The 22935-nt window shown below is 44.9% G+C and overlaps 1 protein-coding gene across 1 annotated transcript in view; it reads right to left on the minus strand.

Annotated features, from left to right (window-relative positions):
- Positions 1-22935, minus strand: part of LOC139265630 (sestrin-3-like) — a 56296-nt gene that overhangs the window by 10795 nt on the left and 22566 nt on the right. The window contains exons 2-3 of the mRNA XM_070882787.1: positions 7973-8038; positions 6098-6298 (exon numbers count right to left, since the gene is read on the minus strand). Of these exons, the coding sequence (XP_070738888.1) occupies positions 6098-6298; positions 7973-8038 (267 nt within the window). The remainder of the gene's footprint in view (positions 1-6097; positions 6299-7972; positions 8039-22935) is intronic.

The raw sequence follows: 22935 nt of genomic DNA on the forward strand, positions 1-22935 counted from the left end.
AGTAGGCCGTACGGCCCCTCGAGCCTCCTCTGCCATTTAATACGATCATGGCTGATCCGATTATGGGCTTGGGTCCATTTCCCTGCCCGCTCCCCATAACCCCTTATCGTTTAAGAAACTGTCTATTTCTGTCTTAAATTTATTCAATGTCCCAGTTTCCACAGCTCTCTGAGGCAGCGAATTCCACAGATTTACAACCCTCTGAGAGAAGAAATTTCTCCTCATCTCAGTTTTAAATGGGCGGCCCCTTATTCTAAGATTATACCCTCTAGTTCTAGTCTCCCCCATCAATGGAAACATCCTCTCTGCATCCACCTTGTCAAGCCCCCTCATAATCTTATACGTTTCGATAAGATCACCTCTCATTCTTCTGAATTCCAATGAGTAGAGGCCCAACCTACTCAACCTTTCCTCATAAGTCAACCCCCTCATCTCCAGAATCAACCTAGTGAACCTTCTCTGAACTGCCTCCAAAGCAAGAATATCCTTTCGTAAATATGGAATCCAAAACTGCACACAGTATTCCAGGTGTGGCCTCACCAATACCCTGTATAGCTGTAGCAAGACTGCCCTGCTTTTAGTCTCCATCCCCTTTGCAATAAAGGCCAAGATTCCATTGACCTTCCTGATCACTTGCTGTACCTGCATACTAACCTTTTGTGTTTCATGCACAAGTACGCCCAGGTCCCGCTGTACTGCAGCACTTTGCAATCTTTCTCCATTAAATAGTAACTTGCTCTTTGATTTTTTTTCTGCCAAAAGGGCAACATTATACTCCATCTGCCAAATTTTTGCCCACTCACTTAGCCTGTCTATATCCTTTTGCATTTTGTGTCCTCCTCCTCACATATGCTTTTCCTCCCATCTTTGTATGGTCAGCAAACTTGCTACATTACACTCAGTCCCTTCTTCCAAGTCGTTATTATAGATTGTAAATAGTTGGGGTCCCAGCACTAATCCCTGCGGCACTCCACTAGTTACTGGTTGCCAACCAGAGATTGAACCATTTATCCCGACACTCTGTTTTCTGTTAGGTAGCCAATCCTCTATCCATGCTAATATATTACCCCCAACCCCGTGAACTTTTATCTTGTGCAGTAACCTTTTATGTGGCACCTTGTCAAATGCCTTCTGGAAGTCCAAATACACTTGTTTGATCCCCTGTCTGTGCTGAGTTAGCTGATCTCAACAAGGGTGGTGGTAAGGATGCTAATTGGCCTCAGTGCCCCTGCCCTGTTGTGGGAGTGGTGGTGGTGGAAGGGAGGGGGAGGGGGGGGGGAAATCAGCCAGGGTTTCCATTCCCAAGCACTATCCAGTAACTCTTGCTGAAAAGCACGTGTGTCAGTGTAGGTTGAAGGCAGGAATAGGTAAGCTGTGATGCATCTATGCGTGAATAAGGTCCCGCTGCCTGGAACAGCCAACCACTTGAGCCTCCCCCTTCTAGAACATTACAACAGTGATGGCACTTCAAAAAGTATTTCATTGGCTGTAAAGCGCTTTGGGACGTCCGATGGTCATCAAAGGCACTATATAAATGCAAGTCTTTCTTTAAACAGCCAATCACTTGAGCCTCCTACTGTGTGGAACAGTCAACCACTTGATCGAAGTATTAGAGGGCAGCTGGCACCCATGGAATGGAACTCCAGCAAGAGTCAGTGAACTAAGGACAGGTAGGGAGTAACAGAATTCTCAAACACATCACTGAATGTAGGTCACTTGGGAAAGAAACAATCAATTGCTCACTCTACTTGAGAGAAGGTAATGGTCTCCATACTCTAACCACCATATTGTGATACAAGGGGAGACATGATGTGAGGAAAAACAAGTAACTATGGGATTTAGGCACCCATGAGTTTCTGTCTTTAAAGCATAACCAAAATGAATTCCAAAGATTCACCAGCCTCTGAGTGAAAAAATTTCTCCTCATCTCAGTCCGAAATGGCTGACCCCTTATTCTGAGACTGTGACCCCTGGTTCTAGACTCCGCAACTAGAGGAAATATCCTCCCTGAATCTACCCTGTCAAGCCTTGTAAGAATTTTGTATGTTTCAATGAGATCACCTCTCATTCATCTAAACTCTGGAGAATATAGGCCCAGTCTACTCAATCTCTCCTCATAGAACAATCCCTCCATCCCAGGAATCAGTCTGGTGAACCTTCATTGCACTCCCTCTATGGCAATTATATCCTTCCTTGGGTAATGCGACCAAAACTGTACACAATACTCGAGGTGCGGTCTCACCAGGGCCCTATATAATTGCAGTAAGACCTCTTTACTCAAACTTGGATATATTACTTTTGATCCCCTCATCCAAATCATTGATATAGATTGTGAATAGCTGAGGCCCAAGCACCGATCCTTGCAGTACTCCACTAGTTACTCCAACCTGAAAAGGACCCATTTATTCCTACTCTGTTTGTTTTCTGTCTGTTAACCAATCCTTAATCCATGCTAGCATATTACCCCCAATCCCATGAGCCCTAATTTTGTTTAATAACCTTTTGTCTGGCACCTTATCAAATGCCTTTTGAAAAACTAAATATACCACATCCATTGGTTCCCCCTTATGTTTACAATTTTACTACAGTGAACAGAGAAATTCTCTTCCGCCCCCTCCCATCAATCACTAACACAGAGATAATTCAGCACCAACTGAGTCTCATTAATTGAGCTCCCTCAAACTGTTACATTAACCCATCAATCAGTATTCCTGATGTAATCAGTAAGCACTCTTTCAATAAAAATACTGGAAACATTGACCAAAACTGACAGACAGGGATTTCCCCAGAGGAAGAAAAAGCTCCTTGTGGCCTGGAAATGTATCAGGCAAGCTATAGGAAAATAGCACAAACAAAAATTCCCCAAAACAGCTTGAGGCTGCAATAAAGGCTGGGGTTGGAGACATTGTGATTTCAGTGCAGTGTTGCTAATGGACACTGTAGCTAGCAATGGATCTCACGCTCCAGAGACTCAAGATAGGCACAAGGACCCAATATCAGTGGGAGCCCTATGAAATAGTCTTGTATAGGGATCCTTATTGTTAAAGCAGGATATTTGCTTAAGACATATTTGTTTAAATACACTTCATTGTGTTGGATTATTGTAGTACTCCAGCTCCACCACTAGAGGATATGTGATAGTCTAGTCCCGATAAGGATGTGCCATTACTTCAGTGGGCAAACTGTCCAGAAAACTCCACTTATGTCGAGCTGACTACAGTGAGAATTCTCTACTGCAGAACAACTAACATCTGCTGTAGAGAATGCCTCAAATTAAAAATATTCTTCCTGTGTTTGAATCCCTCCATGACCTCGCCCCTCCCTATCTCTGTAACCCCCACCAGCCCTACAACCCTCAGAGATCTCGGCGTTCCTCCAATTATGACCTTTTGAGCATCCCCGGTTTCCTTCGCCCACTATTAGAGACCATACATTCAGTTGTCGTGGCCCCAAGCTCTCGAATCCCCTCCCTAAACAACTTTGTCTCTCCACCTCGCTCTTCTCCTTCATGACGCTCCTTCAAACCTACCACTTTGACCAAGCTTTTTGTCACCTGTCCTAATATCTCCTTCTGCGACTCAGTGTAAAATGTTGTTTACTAATGCTTCTGTGAAGCGCCTTGGGATGTTATTAAAGGCGCTATATAAATGCAAGTTGTTGTTGAGTGTTAACAGTTGAAAACATAAGATACGCAGCAAAAAAAATGAAAACGATAAAAGAAAATCCATTTTTTTAATAAAATCTCATTCCATTCCTTCTTAGAACAAAATTTCCTGGATTCTGAGGTGGTCCCAGCAGATTGGAAAACCGCAAATGTAACGCCCCTATTTAAAAAAGGAGGCAAATACAAAGCAGAAAACTATAAACCAGTTAGCCTAACATCTGTTGCTGGGGAAATGCTGGAGTCCATTATTAAAGAAGCAGTAGCTGGACATTTGGAAAAGCATGACTCAATCAAGCAGAGTCAGCTTATGAAAGGGAAATCATGTTTGACAAATTTGCTGGAGTTCTTTGAGGATGTAACGAGCAGGGTGAATAAGGGGGAACCAGTGGATGTCGTGTATTTGGATTTCCAGAAGGCATTCGATAAGGTGCCACATAAAAGGTTACTGCACAAGATAAAAGTTCACGAGGTTGGGGGTAATATATTAGCATGGATAGAGGATTGGCTAACTAACAGAAAACAGAGAGTCGGGATAAATGGGTCATTTTCCAGTTTGCAAACAGTGACTAGTGGGGTACCGCAGGGATCGGTGCTGGGTCCTCAACTATTTACAATCTATATTAATGACTTGGATGAAGGGACCAAGTGTAATGTAGCCAAGTTTGCTGATGATACAAAGATAGGTGGGAAAGCAAATTGTGAGGAGGACACAAAAAATCTGCAAAGGGATATAGACAGGCTAAGTGAGTGGGCAAAAATTTGGCAGATGGAATATAATGTGGGAAAATGTGAGGTTATCCACTTCGGCAGAAATAATAGAAAAGCAAATTATAATTTAAATGGAGAAAAATTGCAAAGTGCTGCAGTACAGAGGGACCTGGGGGACCTTTTGCATGAAACACAAAATGAGTATGCAGGTGCAGCAAGTAATCAGGAAGGCAAATGGAATGTTAGCCTTTATTGCAAGGGGGATAGAGTACAAGCGCAGAGAAGTCCTGCTACAACTGTACAGGGTATTGGTGAGGTCACAGCTGGAGTACTGCGTGTAGTTTTAGTCTCGGTATTTAAGGAAGGATATACTTGCATTGGAGGCTGTTCAGAGAAGGTTCACTAGGTTGATTCCGGAGATGAGGGGGTTGACTAATAAGGATAGGTTGAGTAGGTTGGGCCTAATGAGAGGTAATCTTATTGAAACTTATAAGATAATGAGGGGACTTGAGAAGGTGGATGTAGAGAGGATATTTCCACTCATAAGGGAAACTGAAACTAGGGGACATAGTCTTAGAATAAGGGGCTGCCTATTTAAAACTGAGATGAGGAGAAATGTCTTCTCTCATGCAGAGGGTTGTAAATTAATGGAATTCTCTGCCTCAGAAAGCTGTGGAGGCTGGGTCATTGAATATATTTAAGGCGGAGATAGACAGATTTTTGAGCGATAAGGGAATAAAGGGTTTGGGGAGTGGGCAGGGAAGTGGAGCTGAATCCATGATTTTATTGAATGGCGGAGCAGGCTCAAGGGGCCAAATGGCCTACTCCTGCTCCTATTTCTTATGTTCTTAAAGGGCAGGCCGCTCCCTTCACAGGTGTTCCCGTGGGCCAATGAGGTCTGCGACTGAGAGGCTGCGCAGGTCGGCCTGCCCCAAGGGCCGCCACCAGCAGGTGTTATGTCGCACCCCAGTAGGAATGCCACTTCTGGATGTCCTTCTCTCCTGTGCTGGGAGGCCAAAATCTGGAACTCGGTGAAGTGGGTGCTGTGCATTAATGTCACACCATACTACGTTACTTTCTAATGCTCAGCGGTGAAAGCACAATGACATTAAAGAAGACTTGCATTTATATAGCGCTTTTCACGACCACCGAACATCCAAAAGCACTTTACAGCCAATGACATTCTTTTGGCGTGTAGTCACTGTTGTAAAGTAGGAAATGCGGCAGCCAATTTGCGCACAGCAAGCTCCCACAAACAGCAATGAGATAATGATCAGATAATCTGTTTTTTTGTTACGTTGGTTGAGGGATAAATATTGGCCAGGACACCGGGAATAACTCCCCTGCTCTTCTTCGAAATAGTGCCATGGGATCTTTTATGTCCTCTTGAGTAAACCGGGCCTCAGTTTAACGTCTCATCTGAAAGACGGTACCCTCCGACAGTGCAGTGTGCCCTTGGAGTGGGACTTGAACCCACAACCTTCTGACTTAGAGAGGAGGGTGCTACTCACTGAGCCACAGCTGATACTGACAAGTCCCCTGGACCTGATGGCCTGCATCCTAGGGTTTTAACAGAAGTGGCGGCAGAGCTAGTGGATGCATTGGGTTGTAATCTTCCAGAATTCCCTAGATTCTGGAAAGGTCCCAGCAGATTGGAAACTCGCAAATGTAATGCCCATTCAGGAATTATGATGATGATTGTTATTATTGTTTAATAAACATTACCATGATGGCGATGTAGTGTCGGTAGTGGAAGGGCAGGGGTCCATCCATATGCAGCAGGTAGTGTTGGGTTTTCAGGAATGATTCCAAGTACTGAGGGTGGCATCCCATGAGCTGTACCACTCCATCCAGGCAGCTCCTGCTGCCTAGTGCCTTCACAAACAACAGGTGGGTTCGGTCATTCTCTGCGCCCATCTTATTGATCTAACATTAAAAACAAGCACAACAGAAAAGTCAATATTGTTTCTCAAAATCTGTTTACTACAAAGGAGGTCAGGCTAGCCAGAAGTTCATCAATCTCACAAGCTCTTTCCTTAGCTCTGCCTACACCAAATATTCTGCTTCCAAATGTGGAAAAGGAAGATGAGATTCAAGATTGCTGCAGTAACAATATAGATTGTTGCAACTTTTAACCTCCCCCCGCCCCGCCGCCCCCCTTTCATGGTGGGGATGACAGGTTGTATGCCCACTGTGCTAACACAAGCTAAGCTGTGCTGTTGGTGGAGAGCATCAAGTGGAAAAACACTCGCCTTCTCACCAGGAGTGAGGGAAACTTGCAGGGAAGAGTCATCTCAAGATGCTGTAATACATGCGAGATAGCTAGTTACACAGCAGTACAGGCCGAGAGGTCTAGGAGCAAGACTGCACGTTTACTCTCTTGTCCAATGTTCGTGACAAGGAAGTTATTATGTGCCTTTATAAAACACTGGCTCGGCTTCAATTGGAGTATTGTGTCCAATTCTGGGCACCGCACTCTAGGAAGGATGTGAAGGCCTTAGAGAGGGTGCAGAAAAAATTTACAAGAATGGTTCCATGGATGAAGGTCTTCCGTTACATGGACAGACTGGAGAAGCTGGGGTTGTTCTCCTTAGAGCAGAGATGGTTGAGAGGAGATTTGATAGGTGTTCAGAATCATGAGGGGTCTAGACAGAGAGAAACACTTCCCATTGGCAGAAGGGTCGAGAACCAGAGGACACAGATTTAAGGTGATTGGCAGAAGAACCAAAAGTGACATGTGAAAAAACTTTTTTTTACGCAGCGAGTGCTTATGATCTGGAATGTACTGCCTGAAAGGGTGGTGAAGCCAGATTGAATTGTGGCTTTCAAAAGGGAATTGGATAAGTACCTGAAGGAAAAAAAATTGCAGGGCTATGGGGAAGGGGACTAGCTGAAGTGCTATTGCAGGGAGCTGGCACAGGCTCGATGGGCCGAATGGCCTCCTTCTGTGCTGTAACCATTTTATGATTCTATAAGAAAAAAAAATAAACTGAAAGCCTGCAATCATAAATTGTTAGGAAAATAAATTAAAACCTTTCTATTGACTGCTCTAGAAATGTCTTTTCAAAACTCCTCAAGAGTGGAACTAAGCCACAAGAGTGGACTCCAAGGGCCCAGTTCAATCTGGGCCAGGACACACTTTGAGGCAACTAGGCTTGGGCGTTGGAAAATAAATCAGGTTGGATTCCCATTTCTGATTTTTATCCAGTGGCCTGCGGGACATCGAGAGGATAAAACCAGGCTTGGCAATGATGTCCCTGTGGTTGAAGGTCCCAGGCTCATTTGCAGAATTGCCAATGGACAAGATACTGGGGGCAGAATGTGCCTGTGGAACCATACCTCAGTATAACGTTGCACTTTCAGAAGAGAAACAGGAGGTAACTGCAGTGAGTGAAAAGATTCGTGAGCCAATTTTATGAACGCACGCTATCGGTGGGGAGTTTGGCCTGCTGGGAGTGCAGGCATGTTTCCGCAGTTTCCCGATATACTCTCTCGCCAGCAGTAGGCATCTCTAAAATCAGCCCGTACAACTTTTCTTCCTAATAAAATGGCTTATTTCCCAAATTTATTTGCAGAAGAGAGAATTAATTTGAAGATTACCTCATGCTCTGGTATCAATGGATTTTGCCCATTGGCGCATGGTCGAGGGACCCTGCCTGCCCGCTCCTGTAAGGGAATCAGGAAAGGAATGGTTACTAAACACTGGATTGATGTAACATTTCACTACATTTCAATGCTCCTTTCACATCCAGGCATTCAAGGACACACTTCAGTTATTAATTTCCTTTTTTTTGCATATTTAAAAGTTCAAGACCCATAGTACAGAACACTGCCATGGTTAAAGAGAATAGGAAATAAGAGGAGGTAAATCAGAATGTAGCGATTAGACAAGGCCAGGTGAGGTTTTAAAAACCGAGAGAATCAGAGGAAAGAGACCCCGAGGAGAGTGAGGAGTCGCACAGTTTGACGGTGCTGGGGATGAATGAGCTGAAGCAGTGGACAGTGTGCAGACTCTGGATTTCAGCAACGTGTGGCTGTATGGAGGAGGAAGAGTGGTGCATTTGGAACTTAGAAGAAACAAGGGAGGAATGTTCATGACAGCGCTAACTATAATGGAAAAATGGTGGAAATGTAGCAACAGAGAAACACTGAGGTTCCCAAAAGTGCCAGGAGAAGCAGTGGAGAATCCGTATCTCTGGAAGCACCGACCAGTGACTCGCTGCTAGTGCGGGAATTTTGAATCACTCGTGTCCAAGGAAAAATTCTTCCCGTAAGCTCTGTTTGAAGGGGAATCTTACTGTCAGCATTTTAACGCATGTTCTTAAAAGGACACAGATTTAAGATGATTGGCAAAAAACCCAGGGGGAGATGATGAGAATTAAAAAATATATATATTTTTTTTAAAAAGACGCTCTTTAAAACCTACCTCTTTGACCAAGCTTTTGGCCATCTGTCCTAATATCTCGTGGTTTGGTGTCAAATTTTGCTTGATTATACGTTAAAGATGCTATATAAATGCTGTCATGTATGTACCAATCATGCAACTGTAACCTTCATGCAACTCCTGTACACTGTACTTATACCCTAGAAATGCACACCCTGACCACAGGGGGTGAACTTGTTTCCAGGTACCTGGGTTTTCAGGTATAAAAGGGGAGGTCCCACCCAGGGTCAGCACTCCTTGGTCCTGGGAATAAAGGTTAAGGTCACGGAGTGTCTGTGTCTGCAGTACATGCCTCGTGTGAATTTGTAGGGACACCACAAATGCAAATCGCTGTTGTTGGGTGTAAGGGCACTGGGTGATGACATGATCAGGTTCAGATATGATGCCCTCCATGATGAAATAGCCATCCAACAATCACTAGGTTCACACATTGATAACTACTTGGGGATGACTCACTGCTGGATAGTCCTCGATTATGGAACTATACCCAAGCCTACAAACAAATCAATCAGTCCAACAATTGTGTGCCAGGCAAAGCAACTTAAAATTCTGGCTCTGAAAAGCTTTACAATAAACACAAGATTGATGAGGGGGTTTAAAATAACCCAGGGTGCAGAAAAGCACGTTCAGCTCATACTGTAGAGATCTGCAAATATGTGTCTGCAGAGTGAAATGTGGAACAGGAGTGGTGCTCGTATCTAGGCCGTGTCAACACAACACTGAAGTGATAATCTATCAGGGTATTCTGAACTGCATCTATCATGTTACACTGGGCAGAAAGGCATGAAAGGCAGATAGAGAAAGGCACAAAGGCAGAGAAGGAAATACACAGAGGCGGAGAGAGAGCGAAATACAGAAGTACAGGGAGGAACACAAGCAGAGACAGAGAACAGAACAACAGAAGCAGGCAACAGAGAAAGCAGGCAGAGGGAGAGTGGCAGAGAAAACAGGAAGAGGAAAAAAATGACTAAGAGGAACAGAAAAAGGGAGCAGAGAGCAATAGAAAAAGGGGTGATACACAGGGCCAGACACATAAGAATGAAAGATAGAGAAATGAAAGACTGAAGTGTGAACATACAAACAGCACTAGAGAGAGAGGCAGACCAAGAGAAAAACACAAAATTAAGGCAGAGAAAGCAAAAATAAATGTTGGCCACAACAGAATGGTTATTAATGGTCAACGGTCAATTATTACTCACATTGGAAAAAAAAAATCAGGGCAACTTTCTAAAGGAGTGTGGCCCAGTTTTGCAGTGTTTATAGGCACTATCACGGCCCACCGTAGCCTCTGGGAAGGTGTGCACTGCCACAGCCTCAGTCTCAGTCAGTAACCACAAAATGTGTTTCAGAGCAGATAGATATCGCTGCATTTATCAAAACTGTAGGCACAACGGGAGGCCCTAAGGAACTGGCCACTAGAAGAACCCTTTGAAAATAATTTATAGCATGAACCCGATGATGAAATTACTGCATCTTTGCATCTGTCTGTGTCTAGATGCGCTACAAGGTATCTTGCAAGATCGTTGGTCAGGCCAATGACACCCCTTTCAACTCAGAGGTTCCATGTTCTCTTTGCAAAGGTACATTAAGGGGCATTCAGCACATTAACATAAGTGACATTGAACCTGGTCTAAACAGTACTTCGTGCAGTCACCCCACCCTCTCCTACACACACACACACACACACCTACACACATACAAACACACTGACGGCAAGTATTAAGTCAGCCCCCTTACACCACTACAATTCCATCAAAAATCCCAACCATATTCCCAAGCAATCGATATCGGGTAATGGAACACTTTCCAAATTCAGGAATCCAACATCAGCAACAAGAACCTCCAAGTCAGCTTTAGCTCAGTTAGATGCACAGTGAATCTGCCTCTCCTGTGCTGCAATGACATGTCTCAATGCTATGCCAATCTACAGTACTAGTGTAATATTTCCATTTCCCACACCAGCCTCTCGTGGGATTGCAGATTTGGCTTACAGAAATATTTGGCATAGAAACTGGTTGACTGGGCTAGAGGCAGGGGTCGTACTTTGTGCCTCGCCTGTGCCTGACTGGGGAGGCCCGAGACTCTCCAGATATTGGGCCTCGGGCCTCATTTCAACGTCATGGCGAATTGTGAAGAGGGGACCATAAATAGGCCCATTATTTGCATAGGCAAAGTGCCCAAAGCCTGTTTTAGGCATGGGTAACGGTCGCCTCTTGTTTGTCCTTGCACAATATGGCGGACAACGCACTTCCAGCTGGCTAAGCGCTCACACCGCCTGCCCGTCATATTGGGGCCTATATAGACACAGAGCAGCACCTGAAACACGTGGTCCAATTTCTAGGCCTTTGGGGTCGAACTTGCCCCTTTTTGTGACGCCCGTTAGCGCCTCTAGGGGGCACGTGCCGACTCCCTTTCCCGCCCCTCGGCGGATATTGCTCCGCAAGGCTGGCGGGAGCGGGTATCAACGCTAGCCTCATGGGTTGTGAACCGGGCCAACATCTGCTCGCGGGGCGGAAGTTAAAGGGGAGGTCGAGAGCGCCCTGTGCCACCATCTTGGCGGTTTTGCCGGCTCACAGGTCGGCCCGAATTCTTGCACCCTTGCGTGGTCTGGTAGAGTGGAGTACAAAACAAGCTACACTTCGACATTACATTGGCAATCTCACTTGTGGAGGCTTGAGCTGGAGCTGCTCTTCTGAGGTTGCACGCTTGGTTCACGTTGCATCTGAGGTGTGCTCTATCTGACATGGGTTGCTCAACGTTGGCACTAGGCGGCTGAAATGGCAAAATGATTCCATCGTGCAGCCTGGCACTCCGTTTTGGGTGCCGGGCTGCAGCCCTGGGACCACGCGTCCCTGGCGGCCTAATGGAAGCCATGCAGAATGCGTAGGGACCCTCCCTTTTAAGCGAAGGGGGATAGGCGTTGAAACATGGTCAGTGCTACATGGAGCATCCACGTAGCGCTGCCGATCACACCTCATGGGAGGGGGGTAATCCTCCGAGGGGCGGCAAGGCCAATTCTACGCTGGCCAGAGGCCGAGCAGATTACCGCCCCCAATTGGGGCAGCGGGCAATTTCTCCCCCTTTGTCTTTCCCCACCAGTAATGCAGCCTGGGTGCTGCACCGCTGTCCTGCTTCAGCCCACTGGGCAGCTGCCATCACATCAGCCCCTGCATGTACGTACACATGTGCACACGCACACACACACAATTTTATGAAATGTGCTTCTTCAATCTTGGCTCAGTATTTGGTGCACCGAAGACAGACAGCCCAAGTGCTTCCTACTATTGATGTTGGAGAATGTTTACCGTACAAGTTTTCTTGTGATCAAGGTGAAAGGTCTCCATGCAGGGGAGTACAGTATTTCTTGTCAATTTTGCCATGCAGTCAGCATCAAGCATTCACAGGTCAGGTGGTGAGCAATCTGACCCAAAAATTGTGTTGCAGTTCCATCTGCAAAAAGAGTAAAACTCACTGCAGCACTGAGTTGTTTTTTTCCTCTTCTCACATCAACCATCTTTGAAGTCAGAGCGAGACTGCTAATGCTGTGCCATTTCACTACAGAAGAAGGTAGTTTTGTGCTGCGGGCTCATACCCATGGGAACTAACTTCATGTAGGACCATTTCAGTCAGTAGACAGAGGAGACCTTCAGTCCAGGCTGATAGAGTGGAGTACAAAAATGAGCTACACTTTGACATTACATTGGCAATCTCACTCATTGTTGAGCTGGAACTGCTCTTCGGAGGTTTGTTCACGTTGCATCTGAGGTGTGCTATAACTGACACGAGTTGCTTGATGCTGGCACTAGGCGGCTGAAATGGCAACGTGTTCTAATCCCCAGCACCGACATCCCCTCCTCGACGAGCACACAAACTATATGGAGAATACATTTTAATGTTTCCTTTAAAATCTGTCAGCCAGACTTCTTCTGTGAGTCTCCAATCCAATGCAAGAAGTTGAAAATCCGATACCAATGCAATAATCTCAGTGGCTTGGTATCATCTTGGCCATGCAATGCATCACTGTGATCGGTTTAAAGCAACGATACAGAAAGGTTCTCCACAAAGAGTAATTTTGGATCATGAAATTTACCGCATGTCAGCATTAAATGAATCACCACCTTGGCCTGACATCAAGTCTTAAACCTGCAGCTGACAGCTCTCTTTCGTTTTTTTACAGTTCGAGAGGAAACATGTCTTGGTTTCCTGTATTGAGGAGTTTTGTTTAAATATTAAAACTTTCTTCTCTCGTAGAAATAAATTAAGTTAACCCTTTCTTTCCCAAAGGAATAAAACAGCCATACATTGTTGTTAATCTTCTCCCTTTACAAAATAGATATGTAAACAAATTTACCCCAGCTATCCTTTTCTCCAGAGAGATGCTAAGGGAGTATTTTGATCGGCAAGTATTCTCCCTAGATGTTCCTTTCCCTTTAACCTTTCAATCTGGCCTAGCTGAGCAGGACCCTCTCTCTCAAGTTTGAAACCCACGGTCACATTTCAGGATTTGTTTTTTGGACAATTGTTCCACTGAAAGGATATGTAAAAATAGTTACTTTAAAATATTGGGTTTCAACAAACAAAGTGGATTTACACAGGTTTAAAAAGAGGAGGGCCACAGGCATTTTCCAAATGTGTACTAAAGTCAGACACGGACAGCGTTATCAAGGACTATCGGAAACAATAGGGGAACTGTTACCGCATCCCAAGCGCTCCTAATAAATATTCATCCTGTGGGCGAAGTGAGGCGAATGGAATATCTTTGCCTGTTAAAGAAAAAACTTACATTTATACAGCGCCTTTCACAACCTTAGGATGTCCAACGCACTTTACAGCAATATAATACTTTGTGAAGAGGGAGTTGGATATGGCCCTTATGGCTAAAGGGATCAAGGAGTATGGAGAGAAAGCAGGAAAGAGGTACTGAGCTGAATGATCAGCCATGATCTTATTGAATGGTGGTGCAGGCTCGAAGGGCCGAATGGCTGACTCCTGCACCTATTTTCTATGAAGTATAGTCACTGTTGTAATGTAGAAAACGTTGCAGCCAATTTGCACATAGCAAGGTCCCACAAACATCTATGAGATAAACGAGCAGATCATCTGTTTCTTTTAACTGATCCTTATTGAGGGATAAATATTGGCCATGACACTAGAGAGAACTCCCCTGCACTTCAAATGCTGTGGGATATTTTATGTTCACCTGAGGGGGCAGATGGGGCCTCGCTTTAATGTCACGTCCTAAAGACGGCCCTCCTTCAGTACAGCCTGAATTATGTGCTCAAGTCTCTGGAGTGCGACTTGATCCCACAACCTTCTGACGCAAGAGGCAAGAGTGCTACCCACTGAGCCACGGCTGACACTTATTGAGCTTCACATGAAGCTAGTTTAAAAAAAAAGAGAATGGAGGGAATGCATTTGCAGGCTTGATTAGCAGTTCTTCTGACCAACCCCCAGAGGGGGGGGGGGGCAGGAATCGAGACCTAACTTCCTGTAGGGACAGGGAAGAGATGAACAAAAGCCCCAGGCATGAACAGCCAGGATAAGCTGTGAGGCAGTCAGCCAGCAAAGTGCTGTGAGAAGAATGGAACACAGGAGAGAGGAGTTAGAAAAGCGGGGGCAGTGTAGCGTATTCATTATTTCTATATCGTTACATGAGAGTTACCATAATTAACTGTTGCTCTGTATGTTGGATATTAAGGGAATCAAGGGATATGGGATGGTGCAGGAAAGTGGAGTTTAGGTAGATGATCAGTCATGATCTTATTGAATGGTGGAGCAGGCTCGAGGGGCCGAATGGCCTACTCCTGCTCCTATTTCTTATGTTCAGCCTACTGTGAAATAAAAGCATTTTAGATAAAGCCTCGCCTGTTGGTAACTCAGTTCGCCAGATTGAAGAAAAATACGTACAAAAAGATACATCACAAGGAGATGCTATTGTTACAACCCAGTGGACACAATATGAACATTTCACACAACTGTTACAACGTTGTGATTCCAGCTAAATGTAAATGTTGGGCGAGAAGGTGACCGTGAAACACTAAATGTAGCCCCACTTGTTAAAAGCCCAGTATAACAAAACAGTTTAAATTTGGACCACATGTTTCCAGCAGAAGTCTTTAGGAGCACTAGTCAAGCCTGTAAATGCCAAAGGCAAGACTTGGTCACCTCATCAGTTCTGAAGACCCTTTAGGTTTCCTTGAAAGTCATGTTCTGCTTTGGAGCATCTACCCAGATTGTTCTGGGCTTCTATCCAAATAGTTCCCATTCTTGAAAGACTGGTCAACAATTACACACTATGGGCCCAAGTTTCCACATGATTTGCGCCTGATTTTTAGGAGCAACTGGTGGAGAACGGACTATCTTAGAAATCGCAATTCTCCACATTTTTTTTTCTGCAGTTCTAGTCAGGTAGAACAGTTCTACTTTGGAACAGAATTTTTTCTTCAAAAGGGGGCGTGTCCGGCCACTGACGCCTGATTTGAAAGTTTCCAGTGAAAACGTACTCCAAACTAAAGTAGAATGGAGCAAGTGAAGATTTTTGTAGAATTGAAAAAACCTGTTCTACACATTAAAAATTCAGGCGCAGGTTACAAATTAGGCGTCCAGAAGGAGGTGGGGGGGGGGGAAGGGAAGTCATTAAATTCTATAATAAATCCTTATTTATACTTATACAAATAAATCCAACCTGAATAAACATTTATAAGCAAAGAAAAGACTAAATAAACCATCTTCCGACCTGTGTGAAAGTGCTTCAGGCAGGCCTATCGGGACCGAAGGCTGCCGGCCCGTCCTCAGCACCAGATTTACGGGTAGGTGGCGTTGGGTTGGGTCGGGTCGGGGGAAGGGAGAGAGGGGGGGGGGGGGAAAAGAGAGAGAGAGAGAGAGAGAGAGAGAGAGAGAGAGAGAGAGAGAGAGAGAGAGAGAGAGAGAGAGAGGGGGAGGGGGGGGGGGCGGGGAAGAGGGAGAGAGGGGGGGGGGTGGGTAGGTCAGGTCGGATCCAGTCCGGGAGCGGGAGTCGGGTCGGGTCCATAGGGGGGGGGGGGGGGGGGGGGGGCGGGTTGGGGGGGCGGGAGCGCGGGTCGGGTTGGGTCGAGTCGGGGAGCGGGAACAGGAGCGCGGGTCAGGTCGAGTCGGGGAGGCAGGGAGCGGGAACAGGAGCGCGGGTCAGGTCGAGTCGGGGAGGCAGGGAGCGGGAACAGGAGCGCGGGTCAGGTCGGGTCCAGTCGGGGGGGGGGGGGGGGGGGGGGCGCGGGTGTCGGGTCTGGTGTGGTCCGGAGGCGGGGGGTGGGGGGAGCGGGTGTCGGGTCTGGTCCGGAGGCAGGGCGGGGAGCGAGTGTCGGGTCTGGTGTGGTCCGGAGGCGGGGGGGGGGGGGGGGGGGGGAGAGCGGGTGTCGGGTCTGGTCCGGAGGCAGGGCGGGGAGCGAGTGTCGGGTCTGGTCGGGAGGAAGCAGGAGCTGGCCGTGGGAGGAGCCCCAGTGAGGCCATTCAGCCAGGGCTAGGGGCTGCGTGCTTCGGGCCCCTCCCACACAGTTCGGCGCCTGGAGCTACTGCACTTGCGTGCCGACTGTAGCGCGCATGTGCAGAGGTCCCGGCACTGTTTTCAGCGCAGGGACCTGGCTCCGCCCCCTCACAGCTCGTGCTGGCTGCGCCAAGGGCCAGAGGACCTGCAAGTAGGTGGAGAATACCGAGGATTTTTTTTAGGGCGCACTTTGTGGCGCGAAAAACGGGCGTCCAGGTCGGGACTGCGCCATTCTAGGCGCGTGTGGAAACTTGGGCCCTATAGCACAACATTCAATTTGAGATAAGAGATATATATATATATTCATAAAAATGTACTTCTGATAAACACATTATACACCTGAATTTTGAGGTTAATTTGTGTTTCTCTCCCCTATTCCTAAGGATACTTTGGTGGAATGTGCTGTACTAGTTGGTGCCACTTACAGATAATGGAGTTGGCGGATATTCAGTGATGCCAGGCCATCGCATGTTCATTGTGCCAGGGCCAACAATAGTTTGTTTGAAATCTCTATTTTGTGCCATGGGTTTACCAAAAGTACAAAGTCAACTCAAAGGTTGACTCCTCCCAATCCCGGGTCAGGGAACACAGAAATGGCTGAATTTGAGAAACTGCACTCAGCAGCTATTAACAAACCAGCTAATTCAAACTTCAATACTGCTCTCCCACCTCCGCCTGCAAGGATGTTGTCTGAATTGTCAAATACAAGTAATTTTAGGTGTTTATTAATTACTGGATCCAATAAAAAGACTTGCATTTATATAGCACCTCTCGCGAACTTGGGATGTCCCAAAGCGCTTTATAGCCAATGAAGTACTTTTGGAGTGTAGTCACTGTTGTAACATGGGAAACGCAGCAGCCAATTTCCATGCAGCAAGCCCCCACAAACAGCAAGGTTATAATGATCAGATAATCTGTTTCAGTGATGCTAATTAAGGAGTAAATATTGTCCAGGACACCAGGGATAACTCCCCTGCTCTTCTTCGAAATAGGGCCATGGGATCTTTTTTGTCCACCTGAGACAGCAGACGGGGCTTCGGGTTAACGTCTCATCTGGAAGATGGTTTGCAGCTACTTATACATTTCTACCTCAAGGCCAGAAGTTCCCATCATGACATGTCCGGTCTTCTCTTCCCTCTTTCTTACAGTTGCCAGACAATCTTTTAAGAAAAAGGTATGGCACTTTAAGGCATGACATCTGGAGTGTGACAGATGCGCGCTAATTGCAAGAGATTTCCTGTGACGTAGCTGAAGGAAAGTTGGAAGATATGCTGTTTTAGAACAATACTGGTATTATCAAAAATATGAGGGGGAAAGTGTGACGAGTAGTTGCTATACAAGTCGACTTGGTAGATTTTTCTTTAAAAATACACTATCTGACCCAGAGATTAGATTGCAGCCTGTAACCAAAGCTTGGTGTCTATCTCTTTTCAACTTTACTGGTGCCCTACATTAAAAAGAAATTTAATTGTGAATGCTATGTGTTTATACTTCAATTAAAAAATCTTTATATTGTTCTTGCTATGAGCACAAGGTTTTTTTTTTTTAAATTGAAAGATGTCCTTTCCTTCATTTATCTATGCAAGCAGTTGGATCTCCATAGTGCACAGTTCTACATTGGCTTTTCTTTTTCTCGCTAACTTTGCAGCAATATTTACATTGTATTTTTATTAGTTTCTTTCATCAACTTTATAGCTTTAATACACACACATATACACACACACACACACACACACAAACACTATCTCGGAGAATTCAAGCAAAACTTTACACAATTTATACATTAGACACCCATCACCAAATAAGGTTCAATAATACACAAGCCACAGAAATGAGAAGCAAAATAATAAAGTATGTGTTGGAAAGGATGGATTCCTTATTTCGGAGGGCAATGATCCTCGTATATTAGAATGCCATAAGACAGGTCAAATTGACTGCAGTGCTACTCGGGGATTGGGTCACATTTCAAGTCCTTTATGTCTTCGCTCAGTACGATTGTGAGGATGGAAAAAGGGAAGAACTTTTGTTTAAAGATATGCTAGAAGCATTTTGATGAAGTAAAATTATCTGGACTTGGGAACTGAGGGAACAGTATGACACCAAACATTGATGACACCAAATAATGAAGATTGTGAAGTACTGCAGGAAGCCACAGATGGTCTAGCAGTATGGGCTGGTAGGTGGCAGATAATGTTTAATGTAGAAAAGTGTGAAGCAATATATTCTGAAAGTAATAGGGAAAGGAAATATACCTTACATGGTTGAGATTTCAAGTAGAGGAGTAGAGGGAACTTGGTGTGCATATACATAGCTTATTAGGATGTATTGCCAGGATGATTAAATATAAAACAAAAAATACTATACTGTCTAAGGCCTTAGTTAGGTCCCAGCCAGTGGCTCAGTTGGTAGCACCCTCACCTTGGAGTCAGAAGGTTGTGGGTTCAAGACCCACTCCAGAGACTGGAGCACAAAAATCTAGGCTAACGTTCCACTGCAGCACTGAGGGAGCGCTGCACTGTTGGAGGTGCCATCTTTCGGCTGAGACGTTAAACCGAGGCTCTGTCTACTCTCTCAGGTGAATGGAACAGAGGCACTATTTTGAATGAGGGCAAGGGAATTATCCCTGGTGTCCTGGTCAATATTTATCCCTCAACCAACATCATGAAAACATTATCTGGTCATTATCACGTTGCTATTTGAGAGAGCATGCTGTGCGCAAATTGGCTGCTGTGTTTCCTACATTACAACAGTGGCTACACTTCAAAATGTACTTCATTGGCTGTAAAGTGCTTTGGGATGTTGTGAGGTCATGAAAGGCGCTATATAAATGCAAGCCTTTATTTCTTTTACTGTGATCAGTGTTGGTCCCCTCACATGGGAAGCGATAGAGGCTCTGGAAAAGGTTCAGTGGGCCACTAGATTGATTCCTAGTTTTAAGGCCCTTAGTTACCAGAATAGACTTAGAGAGCTGAGTTTCTAACTCTAGAAAAACGTAGAAGATTTGATTGAGGTCTTTATATAGTGAAATGATTAGATTCGGTCCATGTGGATAGGCTATTTGAGTTAGATAGTTAGGAAGGACCAGGACACGCGAGTATAAATTACGTAAGCATAGAACTAGGTTAGATCTCAGGAGGTACTTATTTTTGCAGAGATTCATGGACCTATGGAATAAGTTGCTTCACAGAAAAACATTAGCGGATGGAAGTTTGTCTAAACCCTCAAAACTACCCTCGATATCCATCTCATTTCTTTCAAAAGCCTCTTATTTGACATAAATCATCTTTTCCATCCCATACTCTCTGTCTTCCTTCTTTGACCGTGTCCCAAAGTGCTTGGAGCTATTCTTCTATACACTATAACTGTACGAATACAAGTTATTTTGTTAATAAAAAAATCATGGGTGAGCCTTGAATCGAGTGCTGGGAGTCTACCTGACACAGCTGAGCCTATTCTTGTTCCCATCTGGCATCCATACACAGGCACTTCCAGTAGGGGTTGGTGTGTGGAAATCCTGGCCAGCTGTCCCTTCCTTAATGAAACTGCGGCTAATGGCGCACCTCCTTTGCTGCCCTGGCTGAGCAAAGATAACAGAGTGCAGACCGTGGATTGGACTGGGATCGTGGTGGTCTCCATAGCTCAAAGACAAGAGGCTTACCTCTGTGACCTCAGTGGAGCTAAAGGCAGTGCCCCTTTAAAACACTAACAGAATTCTCACACCCAGGATGGCCAAAGGCTTTGGGTAAGCTTCAGTTAAATGAATCTTGGGGATTGTTCTGTGGCACTTTCTGTTTAATAAATAAGTTTGATTCAGTAAATCTTTAGCAGTGTGAACAGGCTGAATGCTATCTCCAAAGCTACTGTATTACTCAATAAACGGGCAAACTTAGCACCTGCCCTCAAATGTCTGCTAGTGTCAACTCCTGATGAAACACTACCCGATCGGAGGTCAACGCATTTAAGAGCTGATGGCTTATGAAGTTAAGTTACCATTTAATAGTTTATGGTTTACCCGAAGGAACTGGCACACAGTCAAAGAAGAAAGGGTTAACAGGCTCATCTGATATCCTATTCAACTATTGCCAACCCTTGCCAGCATTGAAACGTGACCACCTCCACATACTGACCGTGATACTGACAGACACAACAGCTGCCCACCCGTGGGAAGCCTCGTCTGTCACTGACTTGAGCTGACACTGCAGTGGATTACCCATCAGCTCCTATCCCAAGACTGGCCCCTCCCAACCTCTTGCTGATCATTAACAGTCTTTAAACAATCTATTTGGAGCCAATGAGGAAAGCAAATTAAAAACATGTTTTTTTTCAATTCGCTTCCAAGGAGATTTGCTGCTTTTACTACCCAAACTCCAATCAATTCTTCACTGGCAGATTCCAGCCTCAAAAAGGTTTAAAATAGACTCACCTGTGGTCTACATTGGCTTAGATCAAACCAAATAGACTACATGCATTTTAAGCTGGGCTTAAATCGAATCTTCAGAATTTCACTAGGATCCTGAAAAGAAAATGGGAAGCGAAGGCCATGGGACACTAACCTTTTGTGTGTTGGTTTCCACAAAAAATGGCTTTTATATTTAACATTTCTCAAATGGAGTTGTTTTTGACAAAACTAAATCACATGAAAAACACAAAAATAAATCAATCTTTTTTGTAGTGCAAGACGGTCAGAGATGATAGTGTGGCACAGAGACAGGAATGTCAGCGCATTGGGTCTTCACTGGGTCACACGCCTCAGGTGACCAAAGCAGCTGACTGAAGGATGGTACAAAGCTGCGAGTGTTTTCTTGCCTTAACTATTCTGTGGCATTTATCTCAGTGCCCAGTTTCTCCCATTAGAGTAACTGAGTGCTACGATATATAACATGACCTTAAGGGAAATGTGACCACTTAAACACAACAGAGATGGTTCAAGAGCAAAATAAAAAAGGCAGGGGTAAAAAGAAGATTCTTGGACTGGAAGGAGGGGACGAGTTGGGATTCACAGGGATCCATATTGGGACCAATCTGGTTTACTATATATACATAAATATCTCTACTCTGGAACTGAAGAACAATAATGACATTTTCTGATGACAAAAGGACATAGGTAATCTAGCAGCTTGAGCAGGTAGGTGGCAAATGCAGTTCAATATGAAATAATACATTTCAGAGTAAGAAAACAGAGAAAAATATACACTTTAAGTGGTAAGATTTCATTTCCATGTGGTAAGTGAGCTATGCGCCCTCCTCCTAGCACCCGATGGCCCGATGGTATTGGCCTGGTGATGTTGTTCCTGTCTGGGCATAATGGTGAATGACTACATTCTGCACAGTGGTTGGACTCAGTTTCGTATGCCAAGTTTCAGACCTTTTCTGTGCTGTTAGGTTGAGGAGCTACAGAGAGGTCTGTGGTTTCCATGTGAAAGGGTGTGATTTATGAAAAAAAATCAAAAGGTGTTCATTAGCAACTATGAAGGGTTAGCTGTACGGGTCCACTGGTAGAATTAACAGAAGGCAGACAAATCACAATGCATTACTAAAAGTTTTGTGTTAGGCTGTACAGTTCCTGTCCTCAAACCGTATTTTCTGTTGTCACAGTTTTTGATCATGTTTTTGTCTCAACATTTACCATTAGTAAACGGTTATGTCAACATTTCCCGTCTAGTGAGAAGGAGGAACTGAAGGAAATCCTTATTAGTCAGGAAATTGTGCAAGGGAAATTGATGGGATTGAAGGCCAATAAATCCCCAGGGCCTGATGGGCTGCATCCCAGAGTACTTAAAGGAAGTGGCCCTAGAAATAGTGGCTGCATTGGTGGTCATTTTCCAACATTCTATAGACTCTGGATCGGTTCCTATGGATTGGAGGGTAGCTAATATAACACCACGTTTTTAAAAAAGAGAGAGAGAAAACGGGTAATTAGCCCGACATTGGTAGTGGGAAAAATGTTGGAATCAATTATTAAAGATGTAATAACAGCGCATTTGGAAAGCAGTCTCAGGATCGGTCCAAGTCAGCGTGGATTTATGAAAGGGAAATCATGCTTGACAAATCTTCTAGAATGTTTTTGAGGATGCAACTAGTAGAGTGGACAAGGGAGAACCAGTGGATGTGGTGTATTTGGACTTTCAAAAGATTTTTGACAAGATCCCACACAAGAGATTAGTGTGTAAAATTAAAGCACATGGTATTGGGGGTAATGTATTGATGTGGATAGAGAACTAGTCGACAGACAGGAAGCAAAGAGTAGGAATAAACAGGTCCTTTTCAGAATGGCGGGCAGTGACTAGTGGGGTACTGCAAGGTTCAGTGCTGGGACCCCAGCTATTTACAATATATATTAATGATTTAGACAAAGGAATTGAATGTAATATCTCCAAGTTTGCAGATGACACTAAGCTGGGTGGCAGTGTGAGCTGTGAGGAGGATGCTAAGAGGTGGCAGGGTGACTTGGACAGGTTAGGTGAGTGGGCAAATGCATGGCAGATGCAGTATAATGTGGATAAATGTGAGGTTATCCATTTTGGTGGCAAAAACAGTAAGGCAGAATATTATCTGAATGGTGACAGATTAGGAAAAGGGGAGGTGCAACGAGACCTGGTT

Source organism: Pristiophorus japonicus, chromosome 6 (assembly GCF_044704955.1).
Source record: "Pristiophorus japonicus isolate sPriJap1 chromosome 6, sPriJap1.hap1, whole genome shotgun sequence".
Classification (NCBI taxonomy): domain Eukaryota; kingdom Metazoa; phylum Chordata; class Chondrichthyes; family Pristiophoridae; genus Pristiophorus; species Pristiophorus japonicus.